The sequence below is a fragment of the Hippopotamus amphibius genome, chromosome 12 (genome assembly GCF_030028045.1).
Source record: "Hippopotamus amphibius kiboko isolate mHipAmp2 chromosome 12, mHipAmp2.hap2, whole genome shotgun sequence".
NCBI lineage: Eukaryota > Metazoa > Chordata > Mammalia > Artiodactyla > Hippopotamidae > Hippopotamus > Hippopotamus amphibius.
In genome coordinates this window covers 78,860,970-78,885,890 of record NC_080197.1, presented here as the reverse complement: position 1 = coordinate 78,885,890, position 24,921 = coordinate 78,860,970, and the positions used below count along the sequence as shown (strand labels likewise).

Below are 24,921 nucleotides of genomic sequence, written 5' to 3'. Positions count from 1 at the left end.
TAAGAACCCACCTGCCAATGCAGGGGACACAGTTTCAATCCCTGGTCCAGGAAGATCCCACATGCTGCAGAGCAACTAAACCCATGTGCCGTAACTACTGAGCCTACGCTCTAGAGCCCAAGAGCCACAACTACTGAGCCCACGTGCTGCAACTACTGAAGCCCATGCATCTAGAGCCCGTGCTCTACAACAAGAGAAGTCACCGCACTGAGAAGCTCACATACCACAACGAGTAGCCCCCGCTCACCATAACTAGAGAAAGCCCATGCACAGCAATGATGACCCAATGCAGTCTAAAATAAATAAATTAATTAAAATAATTTTAAAAAATAAAATAAAATAAATAAGGATATATTGTGCAGCACAGTGAATATAGCCAATATTTTATAACTTTAAATGGATTATAACCTATAAAAATATTGAACCACTATGTTGTATACCCGAAACTAATATAACATTGTAAATCAACTATTTTAATAATAAAAAAAAAGAAAAAAGAAAAATGGCAATATCAGAGGAAAGAGTCAATGAACTTGAAGACAGACAAAAAGAAATTATCCAATGTAACCAGAGATGAAAAAATATTGAAAATAAACAGAACCTCAGAGACTTGTGGGACCATACCAAAATATTCAATATTCATGTCAGTGGTGTCCCAGGGGGAAATCAAAAGGTGCAATACTGAGAAAAATTTGAGTAAATGACGTTGTTGAAAACTTCCTAAATTTGGTGAAAGACACAATTTTAGAGATTCAAGAAGGTTAGTCAAACCAAAACAGGATAAATTCTAAGCAATCCATATGTAGACACATTATAATGAAATTTCTAAAAGTTAAAGACAGAAAAATCTTGAAAGCAACCAGAGAGAAATGAGATATTACATATAAGAAAACAATGATTGGATATCTGTGTATTTCTTATCAGAAAGAAAGAAGTGGAATGATATTTTTAAAGTACTAAAATTAAAATACTATTAACCCAAATTCTATGTCCTCAGTGGGGAAAAAATTCTTCAGAAAGAGGGGAAGGTGAAATAGACATTATCAGGAGAAGGGATATTAGAGAATTCACTGCTAGCAGACGTGTTCTAAAAGAACTTTTAAGGAAAGAGAAATGATAACAAAAGGAAAATGGGATCATCAGGATTGAACAGAAATGGTATATATCTGGGTAAATACTAGATTATTCTTTTACTGAGATCTGTAAAATATGTTGGATGGCTCAAAGCAAACACAAAATTGTCTGATGGGATTTTTTTTTTTTTTGGGGGGGTACACCAGGTTCAATCAACTGTTTTTATACACATATCCCCGTATTCTCTGATGGGATTTTTAATGAACAAAAATGTAATATGAAAGGCAACTACAACATAGAGGATAAAGGAGTCTATATGGTGATAAAGTTTCTATACTCCACTTGATGAGGTAAAATGTTGCTTCTAAGTATGTATATTACAGTTCCTAGAGCAACCACTATAAAAATTATTCAGATATATTGTCGAAAATACAATAGACAAACTAAAACCTCATATTAAAAATGTGAAAATAACCCAAAGAAGGTAAGAAAAAGGAAACTGAAGAACAAAAATCAGAGGGAAAAACAGAACAAAAATAATAAGTCGGTAAACCTAAAACCATTTCAATAATTCCATTAAATATAAATGGTCTAAACACATCAATTAAAAGACACATTATTAGAAAGTTTTGTTTTGTTTTTTAATGAGCCTACTAAATGGATTTTTTAACTTAATTTTTTCTTTTTTGGCTATGCCACATGGCTTGCAGGATCTTAGCTCCCCAACCATGGATTGAACCCAGGCCCACTGCAGTGAAAGCACGGAGTCTTAACCACTGGACACCAGGGAATTCCCTAAATGGATTTTTTTAAATGACCAACTATATCCTGTCTACAAGAAACTCACTTCAAATATAACAATATTCATAGATCAACAGTAAAAGGATGGATAAAGATACATCATGAAAAACTAATAAAAAGAAAGCTAGAATGGCTATATTAGTAATAGGAAAAGAAGACTTCAGAGCATAGACAATTATCAGAGATAAGGAGGATATTTCATAATGATTAAAAGAACAATTTGTCAAGAAAATATGAAAACCCTGAATATCCATGCAGTTAATAGACCTTCAAAATATATGAAGCGAAAACTGACAGAACTAAAAGAAAAAACAGGCAAATTCTTAGTATAACTGGGGCCTTCAACATTCCTCTCTCAGTAGTTAATACAACTAGTAAACAAAAAATCAGCAAGGATATAGCAGAACTGAATGACACCGTCAACTGGTATTTTATCACACTCTATCCAGCAAAAGCAAATAGGCCATATCTTGCTTCATAAATTAAAACCTTCACAAACAATTTTTAAGAATTGAAATCATAAAAAGTATGTTCTCTGATCATAATGGAATTACACTAGAAATCAATAACTGAAAGATAACAGAAAAGTTTCCAAACATTTGGAAATTAAGCAACACACTTCTAAATAATCCATCAGCCAAAGAGGAAGTCTCAAGAGAAATTATAAAATATTTTGAAGTGAATGATAATGAAAATACAACACACCAAAATGTATGGGATGCAGCTAAAGTAGTGCTTAGAGGGAAATTTATGGCACTAAATGTTTATACTAGAAAAGGAGAAAGGTCTCAAATCAATAATCTAAGTCCCCACTGTAAAACAAAACAAGCAGAAGGAAGAAAATAATATAGATACTAGTAAAAATCAATAAAATTGAAAACAGAAAAATATGAATAGAATGAATAGAGAAAAACAATAAAACAAAAAACTGGCTCTTTATTTTTTTTTTTTTTTTTTTTTTTTGGCACACGGGCTTAGTTGCTCCGCGGCATGTGGGATCTTCCTGGAGCTGGGATCGAACCCGTGACCTCTGCATTGGCAGGCGGATTCTTAACCACTGCGCCACCTAGGAAGCCCTGGCTCTTTAAAAGATTAATAAAATTTACAATGGAATATTACTCAGCCATAAAAAAAGAGAAATTCTGTCATTTGCAACAGTGTGGATGGACCTAGAGTGTATTATGTTTAGTGAAATATATCAGACAAAGACACTCCATGTTATCACTTATATGGGGAACTAAAACATAAAACATGTGAATGTATATAACAACACTGACTCACAGATATAGAGAACAAAGTAGTGGTTACCAGCGGGGAGAGGGAAGGGGGAAGGGGCAGAATAGGGGTAGAGGATTAAGAGGCACAAACTAAGTATGTATAAAATAGATAAGCTACAAGGACATATTGTGCAGCACAGGGGAAATATAGCCATTATTTTGTAATAACTTTAAATGGAGTATAATCTATAAAAATAGTGAATCATGATGTCGTACACTTGAAACTAATATAATACTGTAAATCAACTGTATTCAATTTTGAAAAAAAGAAAGAAAAACAGGAAGGACAAACCAGAAGCTAAAGAAGAAAACGGTTATCGATAGCGGGTAAGGGGGAATGGGGAATGGGATGGGAGGAAGAATTCTCGTGAGTAGAACGTTACATAGTTTTAAGTGTTTAATTATGTAAATCTTTACATAATTAAGCTCATCAATTAAATAAAACAAAAGAAATCCTAAAATTTAACAGAAAGTCTAAATTATATCAATTTGATCATATAATCATACAGAAAATAATTATTTCAAGTAACTTTTGAACACAACACTCTGATTATACTCCTTAGTGATCTATATTCTGACAACGAAAGGAATTGCAGAGAAATCTTCAACTTCACGTGAGGAACAGGCTATTCAGTAGGTGGCCAAAGTATCACAATGACATTAACGTAAAGAAAATCAAATCAGTAAAAAGACAGTTTTTAAATGGGCAAATTGTTTGAAACTGCACTTCACTCTTTTGGGCCACTTTGTAAACATTATCTCATTCAATTATCAAAATTACTCTATTACCTAGGTATTGATACTATTTATTGCCATTCCATTTTCCAGGAGAAAACTGAGGCAGCCAGAAATTAAATAATTTCCCAAGGCCACAAGCTAATAGCAGAGCCAGAGTCTGGAACTGCAGCCTAGGAAGTCCAGGGCCCATGCTTTTAATCTTTAATTCCTATGAAGGAGCAGAGCAGGGCTGAGAGAGAAGATCACCATAGCAACAGCTGGAGGGGAAGAGGGAAGAAGGAAAATTTCTCCTCCAAAAGGAAGACCAGTGTTATTTGGTTCCTAGCCCTGATCATCCTTTCCCTAAAAGCTCTGCACCCAACCACCATCCTCAGTTCTACTCTCATTTTGCACCCTGCCCCCACTGTTCTGCTCCTCCATTCCCAACTGTACTGGGTTGACTGTGTGCCCCCCCACCGAATTCCTGTCTACCCAGAACCTCAGAATGTGACCTTGTTTGGAAATGGGGTCTTTGCAGGTCAATTCAAGTTAAGGTGAGTTCATACTGGAACTCAGTATGGGCCCTAATCTAGTGACTTCTGTCCTTATTAAGAAGAGAAAATACACACACACACACACACACACACACACACACACACACACACACACAAACACGTGCACGCGGGGTGGGGAGGGGAGGGGAGAGAGAGAGGGAAAGACGGAGCACACAAAGGGAAGGATGCCCTGTGAGATTGGAGGCCAAGATTGAATGACACATCTATAAGCCAAGGACACCATGGGTTGTCAGGAGACACTGGGAACAGATTCTCCTTCAGAGCCTCCAATAGGAACCAACCCTGCTAATACCTTGGTTTGGGGCTTATAGGCTTCATGGCCGTGAGAGAACATACTTCTGTTGGCTGAAGCCACATGGTTGTGGTACTTTGTTCTGCAGCCCTGGGAAATGAATACACCAACTTTTGGGGGCTCCCTCCTGCTGACCTCCAAGCAGTGCTGGGTCCGAGTGGGCATCTCAACAATAAGCGTCTCCGTTAGCCTCTGGAGGGATTGCATGGTCTCTCTGAGCAGATCCTGCGGGGAGAAGAGGGACTCAAAGAATCGGCGAGCCACCAGCCCCACCCCTCGTCTATGCTCCACTCAGCACCCCGGCTCTTCCAGGAAGCCTTCCCTGAGAAATTCTGTGCCACAAGTTTCCCCCTGCATTTCAAGGGCCACTTGCCAGCTGTCAATGTGAAGGAATTCCTCTGTTGTTTTCACAGGGCACAACTATCAGCCTGACGTGCAGTGTCCCACTGGACTAGGAGTTCCCAGATGTCCTGGCCACCCTCCCTCTCCCTGGCCTGAGCTCACCCTGGGACTCTGCTGGGCTCCAGGGACGACCAGCCTGGCAGTCTGCAGGGTAGCTGACTCACAAAAGCTTGGACAGTTGATATCTCTCTTGCATGCTTTAGTGAACTAAGTGGACCTGCCCCAAACACTATAAACTTATAAAGAAAGCAGGTCACCTGCCCAGGAGAGCTCCTAAAGGTACAGGCCAGCTGGGAGAACCAAAGCAACATCCATGATAGTTCCAAACCTGACAAGGAGGGGGAAAGGAACAGAAAGGCAGCTCTCCCTGGAATAAACTACTCAAAAGAAATCTACCTCCAGAGCCAAGCATTCCTGTTGGAGCTATAAGAGCCTGCCCCAAACACAGGGAAATCCCATCATAATACGCTCCCCACTTGAGCCAGAGCTACCCCAAGGAAGGCCTAATGGAGGCACAAACAGAGGAAACAAAACCCACCTCAACCCTCTCTGTATGGACCTATCCTCCCTCACAGCATAAATAAATATGACCTGACAAAGAAGGACCACCAGGCATCTTATCTTGGGAAAGAAGACCCAAGATAAACAAACAGACCAACCGACCCTAAAGAAAACCAAAACTAACTCAATAGCTAGCAAAAAACGTTAATTTTTAAAATTCGTATTCATATCCTCAAAAAAATTCAAGAGACTATGGCATCAATAAAACAAGAACAACCAGTCAAGATAAAGGAGTAATCAAAGAACATGAAAGAGTTCCTAGGAATTAAACATACAAACACAAATTGGAAAACAGAACCCCTCTTGCCTCCCTCAAGGAAACACTGTAGGCCTGTAGGGGATGCATTCGGATCCACCACTCCTAGGACTCCCTGGATTTATTTCACCCATGGGCCTTTAAGTAAAAGCCTGTTTAAACCTTCCCATCTGGTTTCAGTTGTATGACAGCTATGAAGTGGAGGATTGAGTGTCCGTCTATGGGCCAGAAGATTACAGTGGTGGCCGTGGTCATCAGTAAGTGCCCCAAGGAAGGGGCTCCTGAACGAGCCCAGACTGCGGGACCTAGCAACCCCCTTCTCACAGGATGTCTTCCTTCCAATGATTCTGTTTTTATTAAAGAAGGTGGAAGATCCTTACATAAAACCTCCAGACCTGTACATCTCATCCTCTCAAAAATAAAGTGAAGACAGAGAGAAACAAGCATCAGAGAAAGAGAATTACCACATTGGCATGGGCCTCCTTGGGACTGGATGCCTCCTTTCGCAAAACATCCGTGGGCGGCAGGCAGAACACACTCTTGTAGCAGGTGAGGAGTAGCTCTGTTCTCTCTTCTACCTCTAAGAGGGGTCTGAGCTGCCTACGATCCAGGGAGGAACAGAGGTGTGACCAGCCAGTGGCAGCCACGAGTGACAGCCGGGGAACGTGCAGAGAGACAGGGGACACAGAGGGACAGTGGAAGAAGAGAAAGATGCTGGAGGAAAAGCTAATGAAACCATAAAGAGAGGAAACAGTAAGAAAAGGTGAAAAGCCAGGAATATGGAAACAGAGGACCTAAGGGAGAGAGAGGAGACACACCTATTACAGGAAAGGGTGCTGATAGTTTGGGATGACCTATTACTTTTTGCTTCTGCAGATGTTTTCAGGGAACAGGGGATTGGTGATAGAGGTGGATATATGTGGGCAGGGACAGCCCTGAAGGCAGAGGGGAGCCTGGGGCAGAAGCCACAGCACGTGGAGACGGAGTGGCAGTCTCTGTGGGGGATCTGAAAATCCCATCCAATAAATCTTGGCAAAAGGAAGGGGTATGTAATAACCTATTTGGGAAAAGAATTTGAAAAAAGAGTAGATATATGTATGTGTATAACTGAATCACTTTGCTGTACCCCTGAAACTAACACAACATTGTCCATCAACTATACGTCAATATAAAATCAAAATTAAAGGGGCCTTCCCTGGCTGTCCAGTAGTTGAGACTCTGCGCTCCCAATGCAGGGGGTGCGGGTTCTATCCCTGGTCGGGGAACTAAGGTCTCACATGCCCCATGGCGCAGCCAAATAAATAAATAAAAGGAAGGGGGCAGACATTATTCAGTAGATGCTCCCTTATGTCTGGGGCCCCTTATGTTATAAGCAGGAGCAGAAAATAAGAGGTGGGGACAGACTAGGGAATAAAGAGCTGAAATCCAGGCCGGGCAAGAGGACAGAGTGGCTCGCGTGGTCACCTGAAGCCAGCGACGATGCTCATTGCCTTCTGCCTAATGGGGCTGGAGATGGAGGTCAGCGGCTCCTCCCTGATCAGCTCCTGTGACACACATACCCAGAGACCAAGAGGATCCACCTCCCTCTCCTCCCACCGCAGGTCGTATTCACCAGGAGGCAGAACCTAGAATCTTCAGGGGCTTGTACGGACTCTGAAGGACCACGCAAGCACACCTTCCCAGAGCACGTGCCCTTGCCTTGAGGGTGGGCAGGGAGGACTAGGGTAGGAAAGGGCTTGGGAAATCTGGACTTCTATCCTCCAGGCCCAGCCTAGCAGCCCGGCCAGCAGTGCCCAGGAGGACCCGTCCGCCCTCCATCCTCCGGAGGGGCACTTACCACCATGAAGGCCACAATCTCTAGTTTGTGGGGGAGCTCGAAGTGAAAGGCTGCAGGCTGGCTGCTCAGGATGTCTGTCAGCTGGGTCAGCGCGTTCAGGTAATCCAGCTTCAGGTTCTTATCCTGAACCATAAGAACTTCCCAGGTGGGAGTGCTCCTGGGACCAGGGACCCCACCTGCACAGACTCTGGGGGGTGAGGAGCTGAGGCCCCGCATCTCCTGCTGAGATCAACTCAGGAAAGGGAGGCCTGTGGCATCCCTGCGGGGGAGAGGCCACCTTCTCACTGAGCCCCTCTGGAGCCCCTCTCATGGCACTCTTAAATTAGGATAAGTCTAGCTGCCTTGTCTCTCAAGATATTATCTTTCCACTGAATAAGTTCTACCACAGGATGTCCAGTTGAGTAGTAAAAGGACAGGAGTGAGAAGGGCTTCCTCTTCCTACCCTGGGGACACATATTCTGGACAAATAACAAAGGCAGGAAAATTGTTTGGGGCTCCCTGTACCTCCCCTGACTGCTTCTTACAACAAATGCGTCAGGGAACTTAGGTCTTACTCACCCCTTCACCAGAGAGGGCAGTGAACTGCCCAAAGGCATGTTAGACAGCATGCCTGCAGGAAAGGAGACATTTCCAACAGACCTAAAACTACTTTGGTCTCCTCCTCAGGCGGTTAGAGCCTCAGAGTAGCAGGATTAGGTAAAAGGATTGAAATGCAGGAGAGGAAATAACTGTCCTAGCCCCACCACTGGGTCCCATTCAAGGCCAGGCATCTTCTCCTTGCAGGGGAAGAGCAAGAAGGCAGAGATGGGGTGTTGGAGTCACGGAGCAGGTAAGAGGTACCTTCTCCACGATGCAGTTGCGGTAATGTTGCAGAACCAGGGCTAGGATGGCATCTAAATGCACGAAGATGGCTGCCTTGCTCTCTAAAATAATCCTGCTGTAGCATAAGTAGACGGTGTGACAGACCAGCCCCCATTCCTTCTGCTGATGCTCCTGTAGGGGGAGGGGGGACACTTGCCTTCTCCTCACCTTATCCTCCTTGTCTGATGGGGAAGCGTGAAGTTCAAAGAAAAGGTAGCCAGAGGGCATGGAAGGGAAGATGGGTCTGTGGGGTGGTGAACAGCTGGGAGGCACAGCTGGTGATACCAGAGCCTGAAGCGTGGACATGAGGGGAGTAAGAGAGAGGAGGGGTGGATGAAACTTCCCCAGAGGTGGTCAGAGGGCGGCAAGTGTTTATAGGTGAGTCATGGGACTCAGAGACGTGGGGAGGCTGGGGTGGTGGGGCTGTCTTGTAAGGCTTTGCTGGGAGGGCCATCACCTTCATCAGTTTGAGGATGGATGATGAGTCCTTGTTGGTGAGTACAGCACTGTACACTTGCAGCTGGTCCAGGGCTGTCGTCAGATACTTCCTGGACACGATACTGAATGCGGCAGCAATGCCCTGTAATGGGGAGAACCTCAGCCCTGCGCCACAGCTCAGGGAAGCCCCACGCCTGCTGTGCTTGCTCCCCCAGCACCAGGGATTTCGAGGGAGGCAGGGAGAGGAACGGGAAAGAAAAGAAATGGAAGGGAAAGGTAGCTCCCCAGACTGGAACTGTTTAAAATCCAGGTGGAGAACCAAACATCCTTGCAAGAAGTAACTTAAGAAGGAAATTATACCAGATTATGAAAAATTAGTCACAGAATTGCAAAATTTGGGGATTATGGAATCCCGACATTGCAGAATAGAGAATACTTATGTGCACTAGGAATTTGGAGAAGGGTTGTTCTCAGGAGGGAGTTGACGGGAAGAACAAAGTGAGGCACATGATCGACAGGGCTGGAAGTTAACCAGAGAGAAGCTGGAAGAGAGGGAAGACATACAGACAGTGCCAGGGTTCCTAGTGCCAGAGAACAGGAAACAGCAGTAACTCCACCCAAAACGGGCAAGTGGAAAAGGGGGCCTGGCTAGGGCTGGGGAGAGAGGAAGGAGTGAGCTCCTGGTTGCACTGTGCAGGACACAGCGGCAGGACATCTAAGTGGAAGTGTTGACTGTGGCTGGTGGGTCTGAAAGTTGGGCTGGAAGTGGCTCTGGGGATCGCCAGCCCAGCCTCATGGGAGCCAAGAGCCTGGGAAGCTTGGGGTCCCGAGGGCCTTGCCAGAACGGTCTTGAACTTAAATCCCTCTGCCTCATAGCAGCCCCTTTGGATGCAAGTGCCAGCCAAGCCTCTTCCTAGAAGTTTACAGCAGGATGACAGGGCACAGAACTGAAGGCATGGCCAACACGGCGGAGCAGGTTCCAGCTACTGATCAGCTGCACCATTTGTGCAGAAGGGCCCCTGTTAAGACTCTGCAGAGTGGAGGGGACCTGGGGATGGTGACAGTTGCTCCAGGACACAGATCCTCAAAACCTGTTAACATTTGGCCTCCAAGTAGGTGAAAGGAAAGTTTTGCCAAGTTAGAAAGCAGGGACCAGCTAAGCATCCAAAGGGAGCTCTGCTCTGTCCCACTTCTCATGCCCCTGCTTTAGCTGTGGCTTCTCCTCAGCGTGGCCTTCATCAGCAGCACTGACATCAGAATATTAGTGCTTCGTCTGGACCAGCCTCACACGTGTTATTGATCCTCACGGTAAAGCTTTGAGATAAATATTATCCTCCCCATTTCACAGACAGAGAAAATATTCAGTACAGTAGTTCCCAAGCCTAGATATCCACAGCTTCGTTTCAGGTCTCCATGGCTACCGGACATCTCCACCTGGCGATAGGAGGGGCGGTCAACACCTGAATGCACCATCTTCCTCCCCTTTTGTTCCGGGTTCCTGATCTCAGTGAAGGGTACTATCACCCTTCCAACTGAGCCCCAGAAACCCAGGAACCACCTTCTTCCTGCGCATCTTTATCCTCTGTATCCATCTGTCCCCAGGTGCTGGCAGACAGGCACTCATGTCCCCGTCAAGGAATTCTGCATTCCAGTCCTGCCAGAGATCTGACTGTTCTCTAGATTTGCCCCCAAAGTTCTTGCTCATGAGTCTTCACTCCAAAAATTATGTCAAATGGAAATCCCTGCTTCCCTCCTTCTCCTAAACTAACCCCAAATAGCCCAAGTCCCAACCATGCCAGGCAGCCACTGTGTGTCTCTGGGACCACTCCTGGTGAGGTTGGTCTGTGTAATTAGCTGTTTTCTTCCTGTACACGTCTTGTCTCCCCAGTGATACTGTTTGCAACGTGGACTTGGTAACCACCAGACAGTGATGGATGCTCTGACAACCTGGCAGGGGAGGGGGGAAGGGTGTGCAGAGGCAAGGCTGCAGGCAGGACGAGCCCTCCGGTGATCAGCGCTGAGGGCACAAATACATCAGGCACCGTTTCGAGGGCTTTCACATCTTTCATCCTCCAAACACCCTATGGCACACATCACTTCTGTGGTCCTACCGCCAAAGATACAGAATCAAAATCGAATCATGAGGAAATATGAGATGAACCAAAAATGAGGGACATTCTGCAAAATACATTTACTTTCAAAAAATGTCAAGATCATGAAAGATGAACACTGAGGAACTGTTCCAGATTAAGAAGACGTGCTGGAGAGGGTGTGGAGAAAAGGCAACCCTCCTACACTGTGGGTGGGAATATAAATTGATACAGCCACTATGGAGATCAGTATGGAGGTTCCTTAAAAAACTAAAAAGAGAGCTACCATATGATCCTGCAATCCCACTCCAGGGAATATATCTGGAGAAAACTATAATTTGAAAAAAATACATGCACCTCAACGTTCATAGCAGCGCTATTTACAATTCCAGGACATGGAAGCAACCTAAATGTCCATCGACAGATGAACAGTGTATGTGGTGTATATATATAAGATGTGGTGCACATATACAATGGAATATTACTCAGCCAAGAAAAAAGAATGAAGTAATGCCATTTGCAGCAACATGGGTGGACCTAGAGATTATCACACTAAGTGAAGTAAGTCAGACAAAGAAAAATACCATATGATATTGCTTATATGTTGAATCCTAAAAAAAATACAAATGAACTTTTTTTACTAAACAGAAATAGAGCCACAGACATAGAAAACAAACTTATGGTTACCAAAGGGGAAAGGGGGTGAAAGGAGGGATAAATTAAGAGTTTGAGATTAACAGATACACACTATTATATACAAAACAACCAACAAGGACCTACTGTATAGCACAGGGAACTATACTCAATATTTTGTAATAACCTATAAGGGAAAAGAATCTGAAAAAGTGTATATATATATACACACACACACATATACACACACATATGTATGTATGTAAGTATATATATATTTATATTTACCAATCACTGTGCTGTACACCTGAAACATGACATTGTAAGTCAACTATACTTCATTAAAAAAAGAAATAGGTTAATAGGTTACATGTGATCAGTTAAAAAAACCTCCCTGTAACTAATACGTTATTTTTAATCAACTATATATAAGTAGAAATTTTTAGAAATTTAAAAAATGTTTTTAAATGAGGTTATGAGGTACCATAGCCTCATTTTACAGAGGAAAAGCTAATGCACAGAGAGTTTCAGTAACCTGCCCAAGGGCACACAGCTAATAAGTAGCCGAGCTGGGATTCCAACCCAGATGGTCTGACTTGCCAGGTTTGAGCTTTTAGCCACCTTGCCACCCTGCCTGCGAAACTAAGTGTCCCCCTTTGCCAGTGCCCCCACCTCACCTCCCTCTCCTGCAGCTCCTCGTGGGCAGTTTGTAGGAGGCAGGAAAGCATCGTCTTCAACAGTTCCATATTCCTTGTGGTCCGCAGGGTGAAGCCGAAGAATTTATACAGGAACGCCTGGGGGGGACGCGCAGGGTCATGTAGAGCATGGACTGAGGTTGGGGCGGCCTGTGGAACAGCCATCTCTGAAACTAGCTTGGTAAGCGTCAGCCACCACCTTTGCCCGCCGGCCCATGCTCCACATGGGCCCTCCTGCTCTCTGGGGGCATCTGGACGTGGCAGTAACTCTACAGAGCGAGGGCTCAAGTTCACCGGGAGAGCAGGCTGCACTCTAATTTCTAATTTCTCAGCCTCTTAGGGAGGGGATTATCCTTTAGAAACATTCCCTGATCCATATGCTTCTCACTTCCAGCTAGGAAATAAAAACAGTTCCTTGCATTTGCATAATTTACAAATAAAAATTGTGGAACTGAAAAATTGCACTTTTACGTCATCATCATCTCGGCCTTCTCTGAATTTCAGTGACCTTTGCCCTTCGCGTCGCCCTACCTGGTAACACCTGCGTTGATATCCTCACCAACCTTCCTGCCCCAGGCTCCCTGCATCTCCCACTTTCTCTGCATAGAACCCAGGCTCCTCACAACGTGCCACATTCTCATCTTTCAGACCTCGGCCAGGGGGCCTCCCCTGAACTCTCAAGCTTCCTCTCCAGCTCACCAGCCTGGTCTCCCTTCCCAGATGAACCAGAACCACTAGTTCTCTTGTTAATGGATTTGTTTAGTTACTTCCTAACTGGCCCCAAACCCACGTCTGCAACCAGAACAAGGCTTAGGAGCAGTGTCTGCCCCGTTCATGGCTCTCCGTCCGGTGCCAATGCAGCACCTGTCACGTAGGCAAACAGGACATACCAGTTGTTCAATGATATCTCACCTGGTTTAACTCACCCCCTGAAGCCCCCTCTACAGACTCCCTTCCTCCCCCAGCAGAAATGCCCGGGTGCCTGGCCCAGACCTGAAGCTCCTTGCCCCCCAGGGCTGCGGGTTCTGCTGTCAAGAGTCCCCACCTCCCGGGGGTTCCCTTGTTCCATCCCTCGACGAGATCCCCCATCTCAGGCTCTGCTGCTATCAAAGTTTGCTGACCTAAGGCACCTGCTTCTCTGCTTAGCCAGCAAATGACCACTCATCTTTCCAGACTTGTCCACTTCTCTGTAGGCTGACTAAACGCCCCAGTTTGCCCAGGACTGAGGCACTTGCCAGGTTATTGGACTTTCAGTGCTAAAACCAGGACGGTCTTCAGCAAATCGAGATGGCTCATCACCTTGGAGAAAGCTGCTCTGTCCGGCACCCACGGGCCAGTGATCAGTGCTCCCCATCCTCCACTCCTCCGCTCGCAAGCATACAGTGCACATTTCGGTCCTGCCACTTGCCACCCTTACTTTAATCTGCCCATTTTGTCGTCTAGTCACTCGAGCAGACAACGGCTTCCCGAAGGCAGCTGCTGTGTCTGCTGTAGCAGAGCACAGTGCTCACTACTTTTATTATTTTTAAGATTTATTTATTTATTTTTGGCTGCATTGGGTCCTCGTTGCTGCGCGCGGGCTTTCTCTAGTTGCGACGAGCGGGGGCTACTCTTCATTGCGGTGTGTGGGCTTCTCAGTGAGGTGGCTTCTCTTGCTGCAGAGCACAGGCCCTAGGCATGTGGGCTTCAGTAGTTGCAGCACACAGCCTCAGTAGTTATGGCGCATGGGCTTAGTTGCTGTGCAGCATATGGATCAAACCCACGTTGCCTGCATTGGCAGGCGGATTCTTAACTGTGCCACCAGGGAAGTCCCTCACTACGTATTTTTAATAACTGAATTAGAAAGACGACTCCTGCTTCCTTCATTCTGTATCCCTCACCTAACATCCTCAAAACTTTACATACAGTGGATGTTTCATAAATATTTGTTGATGATAAGACAGCCAAAAAAAAAAAAAAACACAGTCTTGAAATTGAGGTCTCTTTCCTGGAGAACCCTCAAAGCCCAAATAAAGTGCTGCTCTGTGACAGGAAAACAAGATTAGAAATCAAGAAACCTGAATTCAGGTGCCAGTTTTACCAATAATTTGCTCAAGACTCTCAATCCCTCAGAATTCTGTTTCTTCGTCTGCACGACAGGACTGATGACGGCTATCGGGCTATTTAGGCTTTTGGACAAAGCACCCTCACAGGTAGCCTTTTTCCTCCTCATCCACACTCCTGTGATGTGGAAATAATTTTTGCTACTTCCCAAGTGAGGCAACTGAAAGCTCTCGGAGACTGAGTCCCTGGAGCCAGGTGACACCGGGCACAGGAAAGGCCAGGCCGGGAGCCAGCCTTCACCATCTTGACCTTGTGCCCTGGAGAAAAGGAGCCTGCCTTCCCCAGCACTGGGCACAGTCCCCAGCGGGGGCGCCCACCAATGTTACTTGAATGAGCCTTGCACTGTGCCCAAGTACCAGCTGCACCCTGTTACAGAGTTGTGGCAGGTTCAGTTAAGACACAGATGGCAGTTCCTAATAAAGCCCACACACGAAGCAAATCTAAGACACTGACATTTTTGCTGTTCCCAGGTGACCACCAGCTTCTCGTCCACCCATCCCTCTCCCCCAAGGCTGTCGCTTGGTGCCATGGCCCCCGCCCTTCCCCACCAGGCCACTCCACCCCCACCCTCCACCCCCACCACGACGTCCCGGCCAGCAACCACCACCCCAGCCCCACACAGACACACCTTCTCCTCGGCTTCATCGCTGAAATAATTTATTCTCTCCAAGATGACTCTGAGGAGTTGTTCCAGCCAGTTGTCATCACTGATGGCTACTAATGACTGACTTGAAAACTAAGGAAGAGGAAGGGGAGGAGGACCACAAAGAAGCAGGAGTCTATAAATATGGAGAAAGAGCTCAAGAAATAGGGCAGGATGGAAACACATGCAGGAGTCCCTGGGACTAGAGAATGACAATACAGAGACAACGACGGTGATGCCAGCTGCATGTGAAGCCCTTTCCCGTTTATAAGGCCCTCTCCTATATTTAATTCTGGAAGAAAGGAGTTATTTCTAGTTTACAAATGAGGAGGCTGAGTCCTGCAAAGGCTAAATAACTTGCCCAAGGACACAGCCAGGGCTTTCCCTTAACCCCCTCAACATAGGGCGAGTAGGGGAGGGTGTGGAAGGCAAGTCGAGGCTTGGGACCCTGGTGCAGGGGCCAGAGCAAGGGCCGCAGAATGGTCCTCTCAAGCAGGGAGGTCCCTTGACCACAGCCTCAGTCCCTGGGGTCCTGGGGTGTCTCCTCCTCAGCGTCTGAAGAGGGCAGAGGGCTGCTGGGGGAGGTGTGTCTCGGGGGCGCTCACCTGGAGCAGCCTGTCCTCCCACTCCTTCTGATTCAGGGTCTTCTCAGTGTGATCTAGGAGATGAGAGAGTGTGGCAGCCACCTGGCCAGAGGCCCAGCCAGGGAGAAAGGTCCAACACCCGAACACTGTGCCAGGCCTGGGTCCCCATCATCAAACTTAATTCATTCCATGAGCCTACAAGACAGCTGCTCTCCCACTTTACAGAGGCTCCAGGAGATGAATGACTTTTCAAAGGTCAAACACACATAGCCGGTCAGTAGCAGAGCGAGGATACAGATCTGGGTCTGCTTGGTTCCAAAGCCCACACTCTTCCCTGATCCTCCGCCCACAGGATCGGGCAGGAGTGGTTCTAGGAATTCTAGAGCCACAGAACCCTGGACCACGTGTGTGCCCAGTGCACAACACAAAGGAGCAGATCCAGCCGGACAGCATCTCAGAGGGATAGAGAGGCTTCCCCCAGTTCTCCTCACCCTGAGGAAAGTCCATCCTGCACCTGGGGCTCCATCTCGTCTGGGGTCTGCCCAGCTGCCCCAGCCCCCAGCCTCCCCACCCCCAGCCAACTCCTCACCACCCAGGATCTGCAGCATCTTGGGGATCTCCTTGGTCCATAGCTGGCCCACGTTCAAGTTGATTACAGGGTGCAGGGAGGTGATAGGATGCAGGGCATTTAGTAGCCTTAGGGAGTTTACACCAAAGTCCTTTTCTCTGTAGGGTTTCAGGGAAAACAGCTGAGAAACAAGAGCAGAAAGCAGGAGGCAGAGAAAGAATTTAAGGGAAGAGAAGGAAGAAAAGTAGAACAAGCCCACAGCATGGAAGAGCTGAAGCAAAGACCCTCCCCATTCCTGTCCACCTGCTGAACTCCTGCACCTGCTCCAAGGTGCTCTCAAAACATCACCTCCTCCTGAAGCCTTCCTTGACTCAAGGAGACCAAATCAGCCCATTGCTCTTCTAAGATCCCACTGCACCCTGTGTGTCCCTCTATTAGTACAGTTATCACACTGAATTATAGGTGGTTATTCCCCACTTGTCTTCCCCACTAAGACTGTGAACGCCTCCAGCGCAGGTCTATACCTTGTCTCTCCAAGTGTCCAGAATATCTAGCACATAATGCCTGGGCAAATAGGGATACTCAAAACATACTTGCTTAGACAATGAGATCCAGAAAGGCACGTGGACTTGTCCAAGGTCAACAGAGAGAAGCTCACAATCAGGCCACGTAGGAGACAGGCTAGGCCTTCCCATCCCTCACTCCTTCCTCAACTCCAGACCCACCACTATGCTCCTAGTTCCCTCCTCCAAGCTCTTTGGCCTGGAAAACCTCTGCCCAGAGCCCCGGTGATCCTTGGCTCTACCTCCTTTCTCCATGTCCAGTATCGTGCCCCGAAGAGAGCAGCACTCAACTATTTGTGGAATGATTCGATGGGTGGGTAAGTGGATGGATGGACTGATGGGTGGGTGGATGGAGATGCATTGCTCATTCCACCATCACTTACCATGAGATGGGTCAGGAGTTTCTGTGGGGAGATGAACTGGGTAGCTAAGTTAAAGAGAGGATAAAAGAAGAGGACAGAGTCAGTGCAAGCTCCAGGGCTCCCCAACTGGCCCCACCATCAGGACATCAGAGGAGGAAGAAGAGCAAAGTGGAGAGGGAGCATTGGGGCCAATGCCACGGGGGCCCGTGACGCTTTGACACAGTCTGAAAAACAAACCATTATATTTTCAGCTTAAAAAAAAAGGAAAACACGACAAGGGATAGGCTCAGCAGATGTCCTCACCCCAATCCCAACTCCCGACGATTAGAGGTCAGGGATGGGGTCAGCATAGAATGAGGCTCAGATTTGGGGCAAAGGAAGAACAGAGGGTCAGGAATGTCTGCACACACGTGACATGGAATTAACAACTGCACTTTTGCATCTCGACTCCAGTGTTCTAAAATGAATAGAGGCCCCCCCCCCAAAAAAAATAATAAATAAATAAATAAAATTAAAATAAAAAAAATAAAAAAATAAAATGAATAGAGGCAAGAGGGAACAGTGTCCGGGTGCCTCTTCCAAAGGGGTCCCCTTTTACCCTCACATGACCCAGGAGCCCCTTTGCCCCACTGCCCCCACCCTGGCCCAAGGTCACGCCCGCAGCCTCCCCCAACCCCACAGACCCGCAGCCCCTCCCAGCACTGCACCCCTGCCATGTCTCAGCTGGCCTCCTGGCCCACACTCCATGCCCACAGCAGTCTGGCTCTCACAGCTGGCACCTCCCCACGGCTGCCCCACCTGGTACTTACGGCTGAGATGAAAGCTGCTGAGGTAGGGGACCTGGCCCAGGGACCGGGCCCTCAGAGCCATTCTCATGGCTGTCTTACTCAGGGGCACGAAGGCCAAGCTGTTGCTGGGCTGACACAGCAAGGTGATCAGTTTGGGCAAGGGCACCTGGTGGGGGTGTGGCAGGGCCTCAGTGCCAAGCACCAAGCCAGGCCCCATCATAAGCTCTCCAGCCCCAGGACCGCATCCTCCTGTCCTGGATGCACAGCCCTTCGCCCCCATCACATTCTCTCCCCTTTCCCGCTCCACGTGGTAAAGCACAAGATCCTGATGACAAGTACAGCAGGAAGGGTTGGGTTAGATAGAGGGAGTCGTGTGGCTTGCAATCGCCTTCATCGGGGAGCATCCTAGGGCAGGAGACAGAGCTTGCTGGGAAGGAGAGTGTCCCCGTCGTCCTCCGCCCCCACCCTTGACTCAGCTCTGACCCACGTGACAGCTCACTGGGCCTCCAAGGGCCCTGAGAGGTTGCTAGGAGCAGGAAGGGCATGTCACCAGTCCTTTTTTACAGGAGAAATTGCAGCCTGGAGAGCCACTTACTCAAGATTTTCAGGTAGAAATGGGCCGAACAGGACCCCAGACTCACCACCGTGACCCACCTCTGCTCCACAGAGCCACTTGTCAGAGGGGCCCCCCAAACAGAAGGAGGTGGGGAGGGGTCCAAGAGACAGTCAAGGGGCTGGATGGGGGGGTGCAGTCGGGGGGTCAGGGCAGTGATCTGGGAGCTGGGGAGGAGGGAACGGAGGCCTCTGACCCCAGAAGTTTGTACCATCTGCAGGATTTTGCAGCACATTGGTCGGATGTCCTCTTCATTCTGGGATAAGAAAAGGAAAGAGATAAATCTGCAACCAACGCTAGCTGAGTCTGCCGGCTCACCGCTCACTGAGTTCTAGATGCCCTAGCCCCCTCTTCCTCTCCTTCTGCTCCCTCTCCGTCCCCTCCCGGCTCAGCCCTGCTCACGGCGCTATTGGACTGGCAGAGGTTGATGACGTAGTCGATGATGACATTCCCCTGGGTCAGGGTCAAGTAGCCACGCTTGCTCAGCATCTCAATGAAGTTCAGGAGAGCCTTCCGCACCTGTGGGGTCACAGGTTATCACGTGGCAAGATGGGAAGGCATGTCAGGGACACCAGCATGACCCTCATGTTCCAAATGAGGACACAGAGGAGCAGAACAGGTGGAGGCATCTTCAGGGGACTCAGCTCTCCTGACTCCAAGCCCACTGTGACTCCTGGGGGGTTCAGAGATCACCACTCTCTGAACCTGACTGCTTTGTACTCCACCCTGGAGCTCCACCCACTTCAGCTCCCACTGTCCTCCTGGAGAACTCCAGGCACTTGGCTGGCCCACAGATTATTCCCCAGAGATGTGAAAATTGGCAGGAGTGTTGGGTAGGGGGAGAGCTTGCATCCAGGAAAGGTTCCCTATTCCAGCCTTCACAGGGAAAGCCAGGAACAAATCCCACGGGTCCTGAAGCCCAGCCCTCAAGCTCCCAGCTCTCCAGGACCCTCCAGAGGATTCAGAACTTTGTTTTGAGGGATGATGCTACTGTTATCCATTTGGCTCCTAAACCACTGCTCCCCTGCAACCCTGTCCTGCACATCCCAGAGCTGGGACCAGCCTCTGCTGCCTCCAGCCCTGACAGCAGAGCTTGTTAAAAATACAGCTTCTCAAGACAAAATTTAAGGATTGAGAGACAGATTTCCCATAAATACTTGATTCACAGAAAACTGCTAATAATATGGGAATTTTCTTAAATGGCAGGGAATTGATCAGGGGTTGCCTCATATCAACCTTGCGAAGTTTTGCTTATCGTTTCCAGAGGCATGAACAAGAAATGACCCAGGTCAGGTTGGCCTCACAAAATAAGCTGAATTGAGCTTTGTTAGTATGACCGGACTGGTTTTGTCTGCTCACGAAATTTTCAAAGCTGGTCACTGTTTGTTTTTTGTTTTAACAGACTCAGACTAAACTCTCCCCTCTTTACATTCCCTGCCCAAATACTGCCTACCCCAAACCCTCAGCAGACTTTCCTGCAGCTTGCTACAGTTTGTGTGTCCCAATTGCAATTCCTCTGCTATTGCTAAATAAACTCATCTCTTGAAAAACACAAACAAAAACAAACAAAAAATATGGCTTCTCAGACTCCACTCCAGATGTGATGTTTGGGGTTCTCTCTCCCCAAGCAGACTGCATTCTCAGAGGGCAGAGTTAGCATCTGTCAGAGAGAGTTCCATGTCTTCATGAGACACTACAGTGCTGCCCACAGAAAGACCTCCTAAAATAGGTAGGAGCCACCTGTCTGCTCGGCAAACCCTTCTCAGGCTTTTAAGAGCCTGAATGTAACAGACGGGCAGCGGTCTGAGGCCACAGCTGGCTTGGTAAGGGTGACTTACCCCTCTCCTCTTTCCAGCCTCCTCCCCCTCTCCCTTTTACATGACCTCAAGTTCTCAGGAAACACCTCCCAGCACGAACACTCAGCCCTCCTGCTCACTGGTTTGAGATCCTCCTGGGCCAGGATAATGATTGAATGCATCACCTCGCTCTTGAACTTCTCTGTCTGGGGCACTAGAGAAAAGACAGACGTGCAGCTGGTGGTCAAGTGCCCACCTCCTCCTCTGAGCTCTGGGAGGCAAAGAAGACAGACAGGAGGACCCCCCCTTCCATGGCCAGGGGGAGTCCTCAGGGTCACCTCCACCATCCCTCTGCTGCAAATCAGGCTGAAGAGTGACCCATGTGGTCTTCCCTTCAACCTGCCATTGGAGCCCCAGCCCCAGTGCCCCACAATGCCAGTCGAGCTGTTTCCCCACCCTCTGTGCACCCTGACCTTTGCAGCTGTAACCGCTGCTCTTCTAACCCACTGTCACTGCCTCCTCCCTGCTTTCAGGACACCTGCCTGGGGCCCATCCAGCTCCCCTGCTCAGTCCCTCTCCACATCCTGGCTACACATTGCCACGTTCACATGTAACCATCTTATCACGGATTATGTGGCCTCATCTTCTCTAGTCAATAGCGAGACCCTTGCGAGCAGGACCATGTCTTATTCATGTATTTTTCAGTGCCTTGCACCGTGCGAGGCACATGGCCAATGTTCAAAAAACACTGAATTTGGGCTTCCTAGGTGGCGCAGTGGTTAAGAATCTGCCTGCCAATGCAGGGGACACAGGTTCGGTCCCTGCTCCAGGAAGATCCCACATGCCACGGAGCAACTAAGCCCGTGTGCCAAAAAAAAAAACAAACACTGAATTGGAGTCAAAGCTCCAAGTTAACAATCATGGACTAAACCACTGTAAACTGGCAGCATTGCAGGCAGTGGTCTAAGCACCTTATGTATGTTTTCTCATTGAATCTTCACGAAAGAACCCTAAAGGTAGGTATTAACATGACCTCCATTTCTCAGATGAGGAAACAGAGGCACAGACTAAAAGTAATCTGCCACAGTTTGCAACAGCTAATAAGAGGCAAAGCCAAGATTTGAAGCCATTGAGTTTACTTTGTGTTTACATTGAGTTTTAGCCTGCGCTTTTAACTGCTGTACGGGACTGCCTTCCAGAGAATGGAAATCTCGAGAGAGAAGACACCCAGGCCAGGTCAGCTCCCACTCACCCTCCTGAAATATATCCATGAATACTTGAAGGGCTGACACTATCTTGGCTGAATCCTTGGATTCCAGGATCTTTCGTATTATGAGTATCACCTGGTCACCGTATAACCTGGCTGTCGGAAGGACATGAATACAAGGGAGGCAGGGGTGTGTATAAATGGTGGTTAGTAGAAGGAAACCATGCTCACAGCCAACCATTGATGCCATGGGTGGGATAAATTAGGCTGGAGAAAGGGAGGAGGAAGAAAGGGAGCCAGTGCCGCCCGGCATTTACCGTGTGCCAAGCATGGGGTCAGAAGCTCATTCGGAGCCCAGCCGTGTCCCCCCGACCCTGCCCCCACTCACCATGTGCCACCCCACAGGTCAGCACACCTGCCACGATCATCTGTGCTGTTATTACACCATCACCTCTCTGAGCCAAAGACTCGAAGGAGAAAGGGAAGCCAACCCAGGTAAAGGGAGCAGGACACAAAGGGTAGAAGCAAGCAATGTCTATGCCCCTCAAGGGTCACTGACTTCAGGCAAAGAGCACAGGGGTTACTGTGCATCTCATCTAGAAGGATGGAAGCCCCTCGTGGGAACCTCAGCTCCCACTCCAGCCCAGGGAAAGACAAAAGTAGTCCTGGGGCTCAGGAAATGTGTGACTTACTCAGGATGAGGAAAGCCCTTGTGGCGACGTTGTGGTTCTGGAGAGAGTAGGGATTTGAGGTGCTGACTTTTTCATGCAGCTGTGGGGAGACCAAGGCACACAGTCATGAAAAGTGCAGCCATAAGAATGACAGGAAAATGGCTCTGTGTGGCCACAGAACCCAGAAACGCACATTCCCAGCCCCAAAGGGAAGAAGATAGTGGCCAATAAATTGAACATAGGGAAGACAACACCTTTCTGCAAAGTGTTCAATTGTCCTCTTCCTACTCTATGCCACAACACAGAACCCCTGACATGTGCCATGGTTTGAACCTTCTGCCCTTTGACCAGAGATTAGATGGAGCAACAAAGATCTGTCACTCCCGAGAAATACACAGAATGTGTCCAATTTACCACATGGAGAACATCCCACTCTGCCCAGAACTCAGGCCTCTGCCTGTTCCAAGGAAGCCTGAGGTGTGTATTGTTAAAGTCACCATGTGAAAGACACCTGTACTGTGTGGAGATGGTGACCTGGGCTGGGGTAGCCAGCACCTCTGAAGAAGAAAGAAGAAGCCCAGGACGCTGCCAGCCCCCAGCAATCACCTGTGTGAGCAGCATGTCGAGGATGTTTTCCAGCTGGGACTCCAAGTTCACGCCTCCGCAGCCACTGAGAGCCAGTGCATCCACAAGTTGGCAGATACACTGTGTGCATGAGGAGAGTCCACAGTGTCAGCCCACCTTTCCACAGCCAAGGGAAATCCTCACATCTCCTATTCGAGGACAGCCCAAGCCATCGTGGTTTCACACTGCCCTCTTGGACCATTTCAAGAAAGGCTCAGGGTGTGGTTCTTCCATAGCCAAATAAAGCCATGACCTGCCCCTTCCACCTTGCCGAGGAAGCTACACTTATTTTCAAGTAATCTCATTATTCTGCAGAAACTTTTAGGGCAATTCTATTTTGTAAGTGTTGGCTGACTTCAAAGAAGCAGAATAAATTAATCCTGGCCAAAGTCAGAACGAGTTCTGTTGTTCTCTGACTTTCAAAACTCTGACAGGCAAGTCTAAAAGCCTTAATATCTACTCTGTACCTAGTGGATTCAGTTGCTTTGTGAGTTGTTCTTACCACTGGTATGAGAGCTCTGCAAATAGCCTTAGTTTCCACATGTATAAACATTCCATTTGATTTTTTAAAAACAGCTTTATTGATTTCTATTTGACATCTAATAAACTGCAAATATTTAAGTGTACAATTTGGGAAGTTTTGATAAATGTATGTACCTGTGAAACCATCACCACAATTAATATAACAAACATATCCATTAATATAATGAACACATCCCCCCAAATTTCCTCTCTTTGTAATCCCTCCCTCCCAACCCTCCCACACCTTTCTTTCCCTCTGGCAACCACTGATCTGCTTTCTGTCACTACAGAGTGTCATGGGCTTAGTTGCTCCGTGGCATGTGGAATCTTCCCAGGGCAGGGCTCGAACCCGTGTCCCCTGCATTGGCAGGCAGATTCTTTACCACTGCGCCACCTAGGAAGTCCAAGTGTCATTTACTTTTTAAGAAACTGCCAAATTGTTTTCCAAAGTGATTGTGCCAATTTACATTCTAAAAGATGTGTAGAGGCATCTCACTGTGATTTGAAATTCTCTACTGTCCAAATGTTACTGAGCAAATTTTCCTGTGATAATTTGCCATCCCTATAATTTCCATGGTGAACTGTCTATTCAATTTTTTTTACCATTTTAAAATTTTTTCATTGAGTTTGAGAGTTTTTTTTTTAAATAAATTTTGGATATATATGGGGTTTGCAAATATTTTCTCCCAGTCTGAGGCTTGTCTTTTTATTCTCTTAATGGTATCTTTCAAAGAACAGAAGTTATTCACTTTGCTGAAATCCAATGTATTCATTTTTTTTTTCTTTTATGGATCATGTTTCTGGTGTTATAGCTAAGATATTTTTGTCTAACCCAAGTTCACACAAATTTCTTCTATCATCTAGAACTTTGATAGTTTTAGGGTTTATATTTAAGTATGATTCATTTTGAGTTAATTTTTGTACATGGTGTGAGGTACGGATTGAAGTTCATCCTTTCATGTACAGATATCCAAATATTTCAGCACCATTTGTTGAAAGAGACTATCCTTTCTCCAAAGAATTGTCTTTTCACCTTTGTCAAAAATCAATTGCTGAAATATGTGTAGGTCTATTTCTGGATTCTCTGTTTAGTTCCAATGATCCATTTGTCTATCTTGATGCCAATATCACACTGTCTTCATTATTGTAGTTTTATGTCTTCCTTCTTTTTCTAAACCATTTTGGTATGTTGGGTCTTTTGCATTTCCATTTCCATATGAATTCTAGAATCAGCTTGTTAATTCCTATTTTCAAAAAATCTTGCTGGAATTTTGATTAGGGTTTCATTGAATCTATAGATCAACTTGGGAAGAACTGATATCAATATTGAATCTTCTGATCCATGGATAATACATATATTTCCATTTA

At 47.0% G+C, this 24,921-nt stretch overlaps 1 protein-coding gene across 1 annotated transcript in view; it reads right to left on the bottom strand.

The window, feature by feature from the left end:
* Positions 1-22,164, bottom strand: part of LOC130834051 (maestro heat-like repeat-containing protein family member 1) — a 50,802-nt gene extending 28,638 nt beyond the window's left edge. The window contains exons 1-15 of the mRNA XM_057704149.1: positions 22,125-22,164; positions 20,670-20,743; positions 19,136-19,252; positions 18,762-18,989; positions 18,131-18,286; positions 16,429-16,588; positions 15,861-15,913; positions 15,241-15,348; positions 12,492-12,608; positions 9,111-9,233; positions 8,633-8,785; positions 7,793-7,915; positions 7,420-7,499; positions 6,420-6,555; positions 4,848-4,961 (exon numbers count right to left, since the gene is read on the bottom strand). Of these exons, the coding sequence (XP_057560132.1) occupies positions 4,848-4,961; positions 6,420-6,555; positions 7,420-7,499; positions 7,793-7,915; positions 8,633-8,785; positions 9,111-9,233; positions 12,492-12,608; positions 15,241-15,348; positions 15,861-15,913; positions 16,429-16,588; positions 18,131-18,286; positions 18,762-18,989; positions 19,136-19,252; positions 20,670-20,743; positions 22,125-22,164 (1,782 nt within the window). The remainder of the gene's footprint in view (positions 1-4,847; positions 4,962-6,419; positions 6,556-7,419; positions 7,500-7,792; positions 7,916-8,632; positions 8,786-9,110; positions 9,234-12,491; positions 12,609-15,240; positions 15,349-15,860; positions 15,914-16,428; positions 16,589-18,130; positions 18,287-18,761; positions 18,990-19,135; positions 19,253-20,669; positions 20,744-22,124) is intronic.
* Positions 22,165-24,921: the final 2,757 nt, after the last annotated feature.